This window comes from Hypoxylon fragiforme (genome assembly GCF_022984875.1).
Source record: "Hypoxylon fragiforme strain CBS 206.31 chromosome Unknown GGS25scaffold_7, whole genome shotgun sequence".
NCBI lineage: Eukaryota > Fungi > Ascomycota > Sordariomycetes > Xylariales > Hypoxylaceae > Hypoxylon > Hypoxylon fragiforme.
Window position 1 is genome coordinate 1053982 of NW_026054762.1, and position 13880 is coordinate 1067861.

Genomic DNA, 13880 nt, shown 5'->3' on the forward strand with positions numbered 1-13880 from the left:
TGGAGACTTGAGCATTAGGTGAGCGCAAATGAAAGACCTGAATAGACCTCAAAATTCGACGGTATCCTCGAAAAGATTGCGGCGGCGGCCAGAGAGTTTATCTTTGTCTTCTTGTGGACTAGACCATGTTCTAGGTCAAAAGTCAACAATGGATGATATGTCTTTGTCGCGACAAGTTCTGATTGTTGCAACGCGAACGGGGGCACGGTTCTTTGTCTTGTCGCTATCTATGGGAGGCTTTCAGAGAGGACGGAAAACTTAACCCACACGTCAAAAAAGATGTGGTGGTAATAGTGGTAGGCCTTACAGAGACGCCCACTTTGCCCAGGTACAGAAGGCAAACCGGCCGGTACCTAGTTCATTCCTACATACAGCACCCCGAGCTCGCTGGAAATCCCGGTAAGAGATGACAATTACACCAAAAAAACTATTCTCCGATGTACAGAAAACTGTCTAATTTCAGAGATCAAGGTGATATAATATGCACACGATCACTATGATTTTACAGACTCGGCTCCTCCCCCTCCTCCCAAGCCCACAAATCGGTACACTTGTAGACACCGAGGGTTTGCTTTGCACAAAGCCAGAGGTCTACCTAGTACCGATGGGCACGAGTAAAGGAACGGACAGTGGAGTCTACTGCCCAGACGTACAGCAGGGTAATTTGTAACCCTGTTGTCTCTTCTAGACAGGCTTGCATAGATGGCTAGAATGGCTTGCATGGATTAGGTATGCAGCCCGACCCATAGAGCGTTCTAGACCTAGGCAACGTTTCGGGTGAAAAGGTGACAAACGGGAATAGATCGCAAGAACACGAACCTTTATACATACAACATGGACCAAAACCTCCAAATCTTTCAATACCATTATGACGACTTGACAAAATCTCAGTTTATCTAAGGAATACCTGGTTTATGCCTCCTTAACTAGGCACAATCACCTCCGTCGTAACTTTTGCGCCTTCGCAAAAGCTAGGATTCCCTTCCATAAAGTCCAGGAAGAGGACACACAACGGACGCGAAAAGATACGTCCAAGGTACGGTACGCGCACATCATGCCCACCTAGGGATACACTTTCGCACCCAACTTTGGGTCTAGCATGAAATTTGGATGTCAGCTGTCGATCACTCATACGATTTGATCTCACATTCCTGCAATTGGCCGATTGGGTGCTATCGATCCGATTAACGTATTCATCTTCGTCCTAGGTAGATATTCAAACGGTTGATCCCCTGAGGTCGAAAGGGAAAAGGTTTGTGTGATCCTTGAAAGTGATAGCTGGTTTAGTACCTACCTAACTTAGGTATTCCATATATCTACACGTTAGCGAACCCCATGATTTATCAAATACGGCCGAGCACGACTGTCAGGTTTCCAAATTCCTGCCTATTAGCCAAACTGCTAAACTGTCAAATCAGGCCGAGGAACAATGCCTCACTAATATTTCACTAATATTAGCAAGACACAACATGACCAACGCCAACCCTACAGGCTACCGCAATCAGGAGTTTAACTTGACTGAAGAAGACACCACGGTTCTTTCGGTCTCTCCGCCTTCTTACGATATATTGTTATGCATAGTGCCAAATGTGTATGTTCCATTAGAGGTAGACGAATCCGCAATCATCGGCGATCTCTCCGCGTCTTCTTTCTTGGCAGATCGGAGATGCTTGATGCTACAAGGCCAGTACGTACTATCGGCCGGGGTGAATTGTCGGCGAATCTCGTGACAGAGACATCCCCCATTCATATGCCGGCTCACCTTAAGAGCCTCTTAAACAACCGCTCCCCGCGCTCAAATTATACGGATAGCCATGACTATATACAGTAGTTAGGGAACTAGTGTACGCCTTGGAGGTTTCACTTTGCATTAGTGGCTAACAAGGTGGACAAGCCTCTCAAGAAATGTCTTAGACTTCGACGTCCACGGGCGTCTTGAAGACAAAGTTGGAAGCACAGACATAGGTACTAGTTTGCTACCTACCTGCTAGATAATATCTTATCTGGAGAAGTCGTCTCATGACTTTCTAGATGGCAACGTTGTAATCTGTTATGTCGACACAATGGGTCCAAGATCATGTCAGGTAATAGCAGCACTTGGCCTCATGGGTATGGGCATACTTCATTTTTGGCAACATATCCCAGCAGTCACAGCGAGGCGACGGCAAATTCTCTAGCTGATCAGAACTAGCACTGGCCTAAGAAAGCACTGCCACCTAGGCGGCCTACCTAGTACTAGGGAGGTAGCTAGTAAATGCCCAAGTTGGAACCGATGCTACTAGTTGAAAGGCATCCCGTTGTTAGAGGCAGCGCTTACTTACATGCTAACGTACCTAGTACTTACCTACCTACCTACCGACTACATACTGTGTAGGTACGTAAGCCTTGGAGGGGCATTTACTTGATGTTGATATGTTTTGATATCACATCTCAGAAAGCGCTCACAATTAATTTACGAGTTAAGAGAAACCGCGCCATGGTTTGTATTTGGTCTTATCCAGTAAGACGAGACATTATGGACAAGAACACAGAACACATTCATCTCCCGACCACATCATGATTTCCAAGATGTCCCGAGCCCGCGTCTCAAACTAATTTGGAAATTTTCAGTCTTTCTCGGGGCCGCGCAAAATTTACAATTAGAGGTAGTGCCTTGACATGGTTTTGTTTTGCCATCCTTTGTATCAGGTAGAGAGCCCAAGACTGATTCTCATCTGATATATACGCCACAAACATCCAACCTAATATACAAAGCTGGTATCCTTGCCTATATACATATAGGTGCCTATTTAGTCTGCTATACCTACCTATCCAACCCACAATGCTATAAACCTTCCCATTAACGTCCAGTGCTTATGTGGCGGGCTTGCACAACGTATACAGAGACCAATAATAGGTAATAAATACGGTTATGTATACAAGGCTAGGAGTGTTTCAAGGTTTGTGTGCTACTCGTACTACGTACTTACATATGTGGTGACAGATCACATTCCAGCCACCCCGTTGAATACCTACCACGTAGGCAGTTAGTCACATATGTGTTAGCAAATCGGCTCGAGGGCATTGGAGCTGATAAAACACGACTCTTGAACCGAACTCGATTCCAGCCCGGTTCTATGTAGCCCCTCGACGTCAAACTACCAGCTCGGACGGCTATGTAGTTAGAACGCTCTTGGCATCAGCTTTGATCGAGGGACTCTAGCTACTCTACCATACCTAGTTACGGAGACTAAGAGCCAGGGACCAGATGGCCGAACCTTCCAGAACCAGCTATCAGGAGATATTGAACAAAGCCCAGCCTGTAATCCTGGCTGGTTATTCTGCGCAGGTACAGTACCGTAAGGCCTTTTTTTTTTTTTTAACGAACTATGCAACTACCTACGAAGGAACTAGGTACCTAGTAGCCCGCTCGCTAGGCCGGCTGAACAACGTTGCAGCCGTATGTGGTGTAGGCATGCTATATGTAGGTTAGGTTAGGAGGGAGGTAGTAGCCGAGTCGAGATGTCGGCAGGCATTGTTGTATCCCTACACCTAGTCTACCTTGTCTACACTACATACCTGTCTATCTATCCATCTACAAGCCATACATGCATACATAATATAACCTAGGTTAGGTAGGCATCAAAAAGTCTTCAGCGGGAAAAAAGAGAAAAAAAAAAAAAAAAGAACGCGTAGCCTTACAGTAGCAGGTACATTACATTACATTACATTACATACACGCTACGCAAGGCGTCTCGTCCCGTGTTTGATTGAACCTAACCTGGGATCTAGGATCTATCTCTAGGTTAGGATACGGGGTCTAGGGTGAGTGAGGCTATTCGAGGGCCCGACAACTAAAAAAAAAAAAAAAAAAAAAAAAAAAAAAAAAAAAAAAAAAAAAACTCCGCCCTCCCGCCTTGAGCCGAGCCGAGCTTCGAGGTTGATTTTGATCTAATGTAATGTATGGCCGAGACTCGAACAATCTATCTATCTATACCCGCATACATGTTTCCTGTGTGTAGTGGTAGGTACTAGTTACTAGTTAGTCATCTGGGTAGGTAAGAGGTAGGTACATATAAGCACCTGCCAGGCAAGCAAGCAAGCAAGTAAGTAGGTTAGGCAGGTAGCCATATGTATATATGTATGTGCTACACACATAGTTAATTCACGTATTCATGCCATGTATGTATGATATGTAGGGTAGGCAATTCAGGGTATTAGAGTCGCACAATCGCTCTCGCATGTAAAGTTCATTGACTTTTTTTGACATGGGCGTGGAATGTGGGAGTGGGAGTGGGAGTGTGACATGTGCTGGTTACCTACATACATACATACTTATATTCCTAGGCCTACATGTTATACATATCTACGTACATACCTAGGTTAGGTAGGCACATACATACATACCTATATATACGCACAGACATACCTGCATACAGACTTTCCTATGTAGGTACCTATTGCCTATTCAGGCCATCCATCCATCCATGGTCATGGTCATCATGTTATATGTAGGTAGCTCATACATGTATGTATTGTACGTAGCTGAACCCCCCTTCCCCCCCCTTTCTCGTCACGCACTTGATTACTTACCTACCTACCAAGGGTACATATCTACAAGCCACCCGCATGTAATGCAATGTAATGTACATAAGCGAGAATGAGCCTCCTCGTGGCCAGATCGCTCTCTCTGTGACCGGCGTACATTACCTACCTACTCTACCTACCTACATATATATGTACGAGGGTAAGCTAGTACACAGGTACGCAGCACGTCTATCTGTAATAATCAACCGTGGCTTGCGTTTGTTTCCTTCTCGGGGGGGGGGGGGGTTAACATATGTATGTATGTATGTATGTAGGTAGGTATGTATGTATGTAGGTATGTATGCGGGAGCCCCAAACGACAAGCTTTCAGGTAAGCCACGTGTTTTTAGTTAGTAGGTATGCTGTGGAATATGGCTGGCTGGCTGTGTGTTTGTGTAAGTGTGTATCTCATGATATGTATGTGTGTATGTACCTAGGTGGACTTGCATTCCTTCCTATTTGCCTACCTACGTTACATAGGAAGGTAGGTTAGGTATGTAGTTAGGTAAGTAGGGAAGAGTGTGGATGGATATCTTAGACATCACGTTTTTGTCTACATATGTTAGCTCCCTTCCTCTTCCCATCTTCCATTCTTCGTGTTATCTTGCTTCATTCGCATGGCTTACATGTTGTAGAAGGCATTGGTTAGATATATAGGTAGGGTATGTACTTATGTGTGTATATATGTATGAATCCCGCATGGTTGAAACATATATACATACTTACTGATACGGCGTCTTGGAGGCTTTGCTTCATCCATGTATGTGGGTAGGTAGGTAGATATATTGGGTGCATGTGGGTATGTAGGTAACAAACAACAATCAATACAGGTGCATACATACCTACGCTTAAAGGCTGTCTCCCGTATACATACCCACTTACACATGTAGTGTGTATATATATGTAACGTAGAGCATCAAACCCTCGCGTCTTGATGTTACATGTAAGTATGCTGATAACGGTATATATACCCAGGTAGGTAAGGCACCTAAGTGATAATATCTCGAAATATATTACACACATGTCTCCCTTACATACGTGCCTAACCTATCTAAATATGCTAAATATATCCTGTCCTTTTGATATAAAAGACCTTGGATATATTTGTGTACGAACCCTCCGTCAACTAGGATTGAGTATACCTACCCACCTACCTACCCCTATGGGCTAAGTGCAAATCTAGCCGTGCGTTATCGAGATGCGGGCCGAGGCTTGGTACGTATGCCGTGGGGTTGGTACTCACATAGAGTGGCAGGCAGGCAGACGGGCGGGCAGGCGGGCAAGCAGGTAGGTAGGTATATTTGACTTTGTTAGGTATGTTGGTAGGCAGTTAACGACATCTGCCTACACGAAGCAAGAAAGTCAGTCCACTATCAGGTTTCGCGTAGCCAAAAGTAGTATCCCGGCATTCGGGATTTCTTGGGTTTATGTATATTGATGTGATGAGTGATGAGAGAAATGCAATGCTTAGGTAGGTAGGTAGGTAGGTAGGTAGGTGCCTATCTACGCGCCGGGGGGTTGGAAAGCTCAGGGGCAAAAAATCCCGTAGAAACTCTTTCCCGAAATACTACCTAGATACAGTCGTAAAATACGGCAAATGCGTGCGCCGGGGGGGATATCTGGAGGGGATATTGGCCAGGGCTTAGGTAGGTAAGAACGACACTTCACTTTGTGTAGGTAGATATCGAAGTCATTATCGTCTGCATCAGGGTAATTGGTGATATTTATTGATGTTTTCAGTTGTCCATCATCACTTCGTCGCGATATCGTTTCTTCAGGGAGGCATGGGCTATTCAGAACCTACCCACCTACCAATCTGACCAGGGTCCCAGGTCCCAAGATCGGTACCGAATCCTGGTGTTGTAGGGAGCTGCACTCCTCAGTCACTGGAGCGCGCTTGTGGTTGAACATTTCCTGAGCCGCTCTGGAGTAGCCAAACCCCTTGCTAATCTAATCCAGAGGGCTACTGAGTAGTACTTCTTCTAAACGCCCTATGGAAACATCTGAGAGGTGGTGAGTAAAGGGGGTTTCGCGTTGCTTAGTAAGCCGGCTACATGTGCCCTAAAAGAAGAAATTCAGGGACCACGATGGAGGTAGCATGCTTGGGGTGTCGTGAGATATGTCGCTATCGTCTTAGAATCATAATGATGATAACAATAGAAATAACCGACTATGTACGGCCAGGCGTCTGATGGGTAGCTAACCTAGAACCTCGGTGGCTCCCGGTGGCGCGCCTGGCCAACATTTGAAAGCGTCCACGCGACGCGGGACAAGGATCTTTTTTTTTTTTTTTTTTTTTTTTTTTATTGATCGATCATCGCGATTTGATAAACAGGGACCGGACGGTCTTAGATCCACGATCAAGATCCAATGTGTGGAACACCCTTGCACGTTGCACGTTGGCGTTTTTTTGTTTGGTTTTCCTTGGAACCTGTAAGTTGGCAGACTGGGTAGGTAGGTAGGATAGCTATCTGGTGGAGCAAGTATGTATTATGTATGTAGGTGATCAAGATCTCGGCCGGGGCCTATTTCAAGGGGTGGCTCCAGTTGTGGCGGGGTAAGTATGTAGGTGCTTACTAGGTGCCATGTGAAGTTGCTTTTTTTGAGTCCTTGGTGGGAAGAGTGCCGCAGGGTTGGATCGCTGGGACCTTGTTAAAATGTTATTGTTGGGTTGAAAGAAGATGTCTTGCTCGTCCATAAATCTTATTCTAGAATCCGTATAGTTGGGTTGGTAACGTTTTTTTAGACAATAAACCCTTAACTAGATCCTTCAACGGAATTCAATCCCTGGAAAGTCGGTTGGATGTTGGTATGGCTGTTCGGTCGAAGCACGTGGCCCTTAACCAGATCCCATACCAAAGAACAATAATAAAAATAAGAATAGAGATCCTATAACTCAAGATACCTATATGTCATTAAATATAGGTGGGGTCATGTTATGGGTATGTAGAACTAACTGAACGATACTTACGTTGGAGAGTTATGTCTTTGCTGATGTAATAGGCTTGTAGCTATATGAAATGTAAGATGATCGGTAATAAGATTCGTTCTATGGAAGGTTCATAGAATGGGCGATAACGAAACCTCAATTGTGAGACTTAGAGTAATCATGTGATTCTATGTTCGCATTTGGGTGGTTGTCGTAGCTGATGGTGCACTCCTAGGCCATCTATCGACGCCCTGCCATGAGTATCGCGGATGAAGGATTTCGACTATTTCTCCTCCTTGCCATGTTGGTTATGAGATCAACAGGAATCAACCCAGCTGTGGGCGTATTTCCAATCGCTGAAGTTCATGAGTATGATCATATTGCCTGCCTTGGCCTAGCGAATACTCTTTCAAATTTCGTATTATTCCACTGATCGCGATCGTGTACATTGATCCCTAGATGCACATTAAGTTTATACAAGAGTTTTGAGAGTTGAATATGGCTTTCATTATGGTTTCGTGGTATCAAGAGCTCGAGGAAGGAAACAAGGTGAGCATGTTTCATGACTTTCCCTTCCTTGATCTATCTGTTAATACATTCAACCCGGTGGAGGCGTTCTTACATCTAGCATCTAAGTCTTTACAGTTATAAATCCTCCCTCGCAAGCATATCGGCAATGTCGAGATAGAAGGCGATGGCGTTGAAACTATATGTTGGTCAGCATGGGCTTATGTACCCGAACATGTGTTTGTTCGACTCACGTTGGTCCTTGACCCAGCATTTTCCACATCGTCCATTTGAGGCGATTCGTCCAGTTAATCAAGTCCAAGTGACTAACACCGACTAGGGTCCCCTTGTATGTGCCCCATTTGGAGCTTGCTACGCTGACTAGACCGTCGTTGGGACCTTCTTGATTCGCGATGACGTTGTGCGAGTAACGGAAAGGGGAAAGGAGAGGTGGCGGATCCATCCTCGCCCCGTACGAGAAATAGCGAACATCGGGATCGTCTGGAGTTTCTGGATTGAATTTCTCTGTCATGTATGCTCGACCCAGTTGCTCGAAGGCACCCGTGTCCATGCCGACACCTTCGACGAACTTATATATGCTCGGAAGTCGAGCTTGCCCAATCTCGCCGAGCAGATAGTCTGCGAATGCGCTTCCCCGGTGCGGGGAGGCGACGGTGACCAAGGACCGCACATCAACGTTCTTGGGCTGAAGGTGGGAAATCATATATCCTTCGCAGGGTATGAGATTAGACCACGCGGGTAGTTAAGACAGCGTGGGTTTATGGGGTCGAAACCTACTAGCATCTAGCCCTCCCATGCTGTGAGCAATGATATTCACACTCTTTCCCTGTGCAACTTCGGCAATCCCATGCGCAAGCTTTTGCGCCCGTTGCTCAATGCTTCCAGATGGGGGTACTGTTGCGGTGATAACATGGATGCCATTGGCCTTCAAGGCATCGGTGATTCCTCGCCAGTAGTGAATAGCTGGGAACCATCCGCCAACAAGGCGAAGTTCGGCAAAGCCCAGCAAACCATGGGCGAGCACAATGGGGTGTTTAGGGGTAGCTGAGGCTAAGGTTAGTTCCCAGGTACCGGCGCAATTGCGTTCATAGAAGAAAGGACCCTCCCGTACCATATTTTTCCCTTAAGATGGCATATTCGTCAACCAGTTGCTTTCCAAGATCCTTGAATCTGGGGTCATCACCAGCATCATGTTGTGTAGAGTAATGGCTCCCGAGGCTTCCGAACCGCGATGGTTGTGTGGTCCTAACCGAGTAAAAAAGTGATCTTGATGGGCGAAGGTGGTTGCACAGTCTGCTACGATTGCGTATAGCACATGGGGGCAAACTCATCGCTATAAAGGCGAGGGTTTTCTGTTCATTGTGGGTTGGAGAGACTAAGTTACATGGTATGAACTATGAAGCCGTCAAAGTGTCTGAGTATGCGAGGATCATCGATGTACGTCATACATCAATGCCATACATGCGATAGCGTACTATGCATTTACTAGGTATATCTTTAGTCTAGGTTTCATATCAGCCACATCCTTGTACTAGTTGTGACTTGTGTAACCTCAACTTCAACTGAACCAACACTCATTTATTTGGGCAAGTGCCAAGTACCCGGCGAGTAGTACCTTCAAAGCACATCAATTGCTATCTCTAACTGTACTTAAGTACTAACTTTGACTTCCCCTTTTCATAAATCCTTCATCTTTACTGTAAACGCATCACAGCAAACGCACGACAGCAACTATGAAGGTGCGAATATAAAGTCGTACCTTCGGGGTTTGACTCATGGGCGACCCTACATACCTTGCAATGTCTGTTAGCTATTAGGTATGTACTCGGCCGATCAATAACACTCGATAGGCTCCCACATGGTCAACACCATAAGCGACGTTACACAGCTGCTATACATATACGATGGACGTTTGTGCGACGTCGAGTATATTGTATACCTGGTAAACATGAGTAGGCTGACAACGGCACGACCATTGATATGCTGGCTTTAACCGCGATGTGCTGATGCCATCGTCGTGATTGGCCCCGATGGACATGGAGGTGCTGGGTGAACCATAGCCTCGGGACAGTCTACACCTTGCTCCAATAGGCATCTGGTGTCTTGGCCCTGGGAAACGTGGACTGATAATGCTTCTTTTCGTGTGATGCTTTCGGGGTTCTCACGAGAGTGGCTGATGTATCTTTTTTGTAAAGTGTTGATCACTGCTTCTTCTTCTTCCTCTTCTTCCCGTAATAGCAGCCACTAGTTCACTGAGTAAAGTGCCTACCCAAATCCAACGTCACCAACAACACTCGTGGCACCGGCAGGGGTGGTTGATCCTCACATTCGTTCGACTCATTATGGTGGGAGATATCCATCTCGGCCCGGTGCATGCGATTTTCGCCCAATTTGTTTCCAGATCTCATTACCCAATATATTCCCCCTCAAGCGCCATGAAAGCATCCTTCCCAGATTGCCGGGCCGCATGGCGTCTTGTGACTTGCAGTATATATCTATGCCATATCGCCCTACAATAATCAGTTATCTTGCCTCCTTTCCCACCTGTTGACTGCTTTTTTCTATGTCCTTGTTTTTGCTTTTAGTTGTTTGAGGGCTACCCTACGACATGGCCAGTTTCGTAGATAATTGCACGGCTACGGGCAGCCGCTGCCCGCGCGTCTTCCTCGCACACGAACCCTCGCTGGCGGGGAACGCCATCTTCCTCGTTCTCTTCGCCGCTCTGGTCCCCGTCGCCTTCGGCCTGGGACTCAAGTACAGGAGCCCGTTCTTCGCCACCGCGATCACGACGGGGCTTGCCCTGGAGGCTGTGGGATATATCGGCCGCGTGCTGTTGCACAGCGACACGGCTGATAGGAATTTCTTCGTTCTGTTCTTGGTCGGCACGGTGCTGGGCCCGACGTTTGTCTGCGTGGCGGTGTTCCTCGTCATGCCGCGGATTGTCGCTATATATGGGGACAACTTCCGCTCGTGGAGGCCGATATGGTATCGCTTTTTATTCTACGTTGTGACGACGGTGGTCGTCATGCTAGAACTGGCAGGGGGGATTATCGCCGTGATGCGAGATGGTACCGACGATGTGAGTTGGGCAACTTGCATAAGGAACGATTCATCAAGTTAACACGGGATAAAGATCAATACAGGTATCCGGCTTCTTGTTGCGGGACTCGCTATTCAACTTGTTGCCCTGGTGGCTTTCGTTGGCCACGCTATGCTATTCGCGATCGCCGTGCGTACGAGGCATCATATTCTAGATACAAAGTTTGTCCGTATTTACAGCAAACGGCCATATAAGGCATTCATCGCTGGTATGTGATGCTGAGGGCTAGATATCACGGCTTGAGCTACGCTAACTGACACACACTACACAGCGTTCTCGTTGGCAACTTTACTCCTTATCATTCGAACCGCTTACCGAATCATTGCGATCGCAGAGGGCTTCAACAGCTCGATCGCACAGTCTGAAACATTGATGTTCGCGTTAGATGGGCTGACGGTACTACTCGCCGTTTTGCTCTTGCTCGTTTGGTTCCCGGGACGCATTCTAGGGCCTTCCTCCCCGAGGCCGGCGCCCCGACGAAAATCTAAAATACAACACTCCGCTAAAATACCACGGTCGATACAGCTTATCCCGTACGAGTTACCGTCGACCCAGAGCAGCCCCTCGTTTGACAAATCGAAATCGAAGATCAAGTATCCTGCGATGGCTCATCCTGCCAATAGGTCACAGCAAAGAGAGGCATCGTTGCAGAGGAACTTGGTTGATAGCGATACTTTGTGGTGAAGAACTGGCTGTGTGGGACTGACTGTTAGGCTAGGCGAGGTTTGCAGCAATAAGATATCGTACTACGTTCTACAGAAGCTGGTGGTTTGGATCTTCATTACTTCGGTACCTAGTACACAACAATTTCCTACTTTGAAGCGAATCATCGACCTCGGGGTATACAGCAATCCACCGTGGTTCGTTAAAATCCTCTCTTTGGTTTAATTAGGCGCTTGGAGGTTTGCTTATGGGTTATGGGTTATGAAAGATTGTCATTTCTGATTTCGGCCGGCGTTGTAGGCTATCTCTACTTACTAGATTGTACCCTCGTTGAGAATATTGAAGTGGCTCGTTTTTTTAAAAAAAATATTGCGGTGGAATTTTGATTAACCTAGATATCATGACTGCTATTAGGTAGTCGTATCCACTGGCACTTACATAAGATAGAGAGATACGAAGGTTGTGGCCAAAAGTTTAGACCAAGATATACCTCAGCCCCACAGTTCCTCCACTTTTCTACCACTGTAGGAAATATCATCGCCAACATACCTACCTACTTATAAAGCCTTATAAGTTTATTTAATAAATATTAAATATAGTATTACGTTATTTAATTAGTTTATTTAATAATAGAAATTTTTGTAATTTTTTTCTATATTGAATTAATGTACATATTTGTATAATAATTTAAGGTTGTTTAAGACTGAAGGCTTTAAGTTTATAGCACATTATAGCGTTTAAGTGTGCTATAAGGTGCTATACTTTTAAGGGTTGTAGGGGACTTGACGTTAAATGTATACCTATTATTGGTAGAGGCCCAAAAAAGAGTGGCGCACTGTGGGGCTGAGGTATATCTTGGTCTAAACTTTTGGCCACAACCTTCGTAGGTAGTTTATGAAATATACCTACCTAACCTAGGTAGGTACGGAATATTATTACGACATGAAGAGACTCACTAGAAAACAGACGCACAATCCTGTTCATTCATCAAGAAGCCCATGTCACCAACGTCTCAGTCCCTAGTACCTACACGAGGAACAAATCTAACATAAGGGGTCCTGGCGTCTTGTGTCAAGCATCTACCTACCTGCATACCACACTCCACAGATGCCAGATTTCTTGCTGTGGTAGTACGATCGTGTTGTGAGCTAACCGTTTGGGATAGAAATTGTCATGTATCACGACATACATACATACCTACATGTGAGCAGGACCTGGGTCGGGGTGGGGCGATACAGGAGGCGGGCGGGAAGGAAGCCTCGATGTCTCGGGCGTTAAGAGGCTGTTTGGGAGCATAAGTAAAAAAAGACTTATGGGGAATTAGTGGGTTTTCAGCAAAAGGATAAGTAAAGTGTTTGTGAGGTATAATTATTCTGAAACCCACTATAATTCTGCTTGTGGATCGAACCATAATACTTTTTTTTTTATCCAATCATCTTTCTTGAAATAGCTTATGCTTATTGCCTTTTCATGAGCAGCTATTTGGATGCTTATTTCTACTTATGTCCTTACTTACAGAGGGGCCACAGGGGCCACAGGGGCCTTAAAATATACGAATGGCCCTGAAAGGCTCTAAAGCCCTTTGTCCTAAATTCATCAAGGCCCGATGTAGCGGCGTGGCAGCTCCAAAGGGGGTCACGTGGACGCCCTAAGCTTAACACACAGCGGCGGCTACTACTGCTCTCGGTCTTCAACCTCAAATATCACCCGCACCGGGTCAATTAAAACACTGCAAACTGATATTCTTAATCAGTCAATTAATGCGATTCAAATAGGGCGATTCAAATAGGGCCTTGATCAATTGATTTGAGATAGTATTGAAGAAATTATTCAATTGCAAAGCTTAAAAAAGGTAACATCTGTGGAATATCAACAGGTACATGGCCGTACAGAAAATTTAGGTTTGGCCCATCGTACCTCCTGTTAACGCCTGGACAATAGGTAGCTACACTGCTACAGTCCAGCTCAAATTCATAAATAACACACACAAACATCTCAATACTTATCGACATCGAGAAATGCGTTGATTGGTCGTGGTTTTAGTGGAGAAAACCCCCACAATCAAAACGCACTTCAGCATACTTATGTACTAAA

General features: G+C 45.7%; 3 protein-coding genes across 3 annotated transcripts; 1 reads left to right on the top strand and 2 right to left on the bottom strand.

Annotated features, from left to right (window-relative positions):
- Positions 1–4804: 4804 nt before the first annotated feature.
- GGS25DRAFT_498577 (uncharacterized protein) lies at positions 4805–6063 on the bottom strand. The gene has a single exon (XM_049261714.1). The coding sequence runs from the start codon at positions 5587–5589 to the stop codon at positions 5212–5214; it is 378 nt and encodes a 125-aa protein (XP_049114573.1). The 5' UTR covers positions 5590–6063; the 3' UTR covers positions 4805–5211.
- A 1471-nt stretch (positions 6064–7534) lies between these two features.
- On the bottom strand, positions 7535–9510 carry GGS25DRAFT_498584 (putative triacylglycerol lipase). Its single transcript, XM_049261715.1, has 5 exons — positions 9136–9510; positions 8801–9068; positions 8141–8731; positions 7731–8044; positions 7535–7657 (listed from the first exon to the last, which is right to left on the bottom strand). Exons 1-3 carry the CDS (start codon positions 9352–9354, stop codon positions 8253–8255), a joined length of 966 nt encoding a protein of 321 aa, XP_049114574.1. The 5' UTR covers positions 9355–9510; the 3' UTR covers positions 7535–7657; positions 7731–8044; positions 8141–8252.
- Positions 9511–10631: 1121 nt separating this feature from the next.
- On the top strand, positions 10632–11807 carry GGS25DRAFT_523586 (RTA1 like protein-domain-containing protein; the record flags this gene model as incomplete). The annotated part of the gene is made up of 3 exons (XM_049264449.1): positions 10632–11102; positions 11157–11331; positions 11395–11807. The coding sequence occupies 3 exons, from the start codon at positions 10632–10634 to the stop codon at positions 11805–11807; spliced, it is 1059 nt and encodes a 352-aa protein (XP_049114575.1).
- Positions 11808–13880: the final 2073 nt, after the last annotated feature.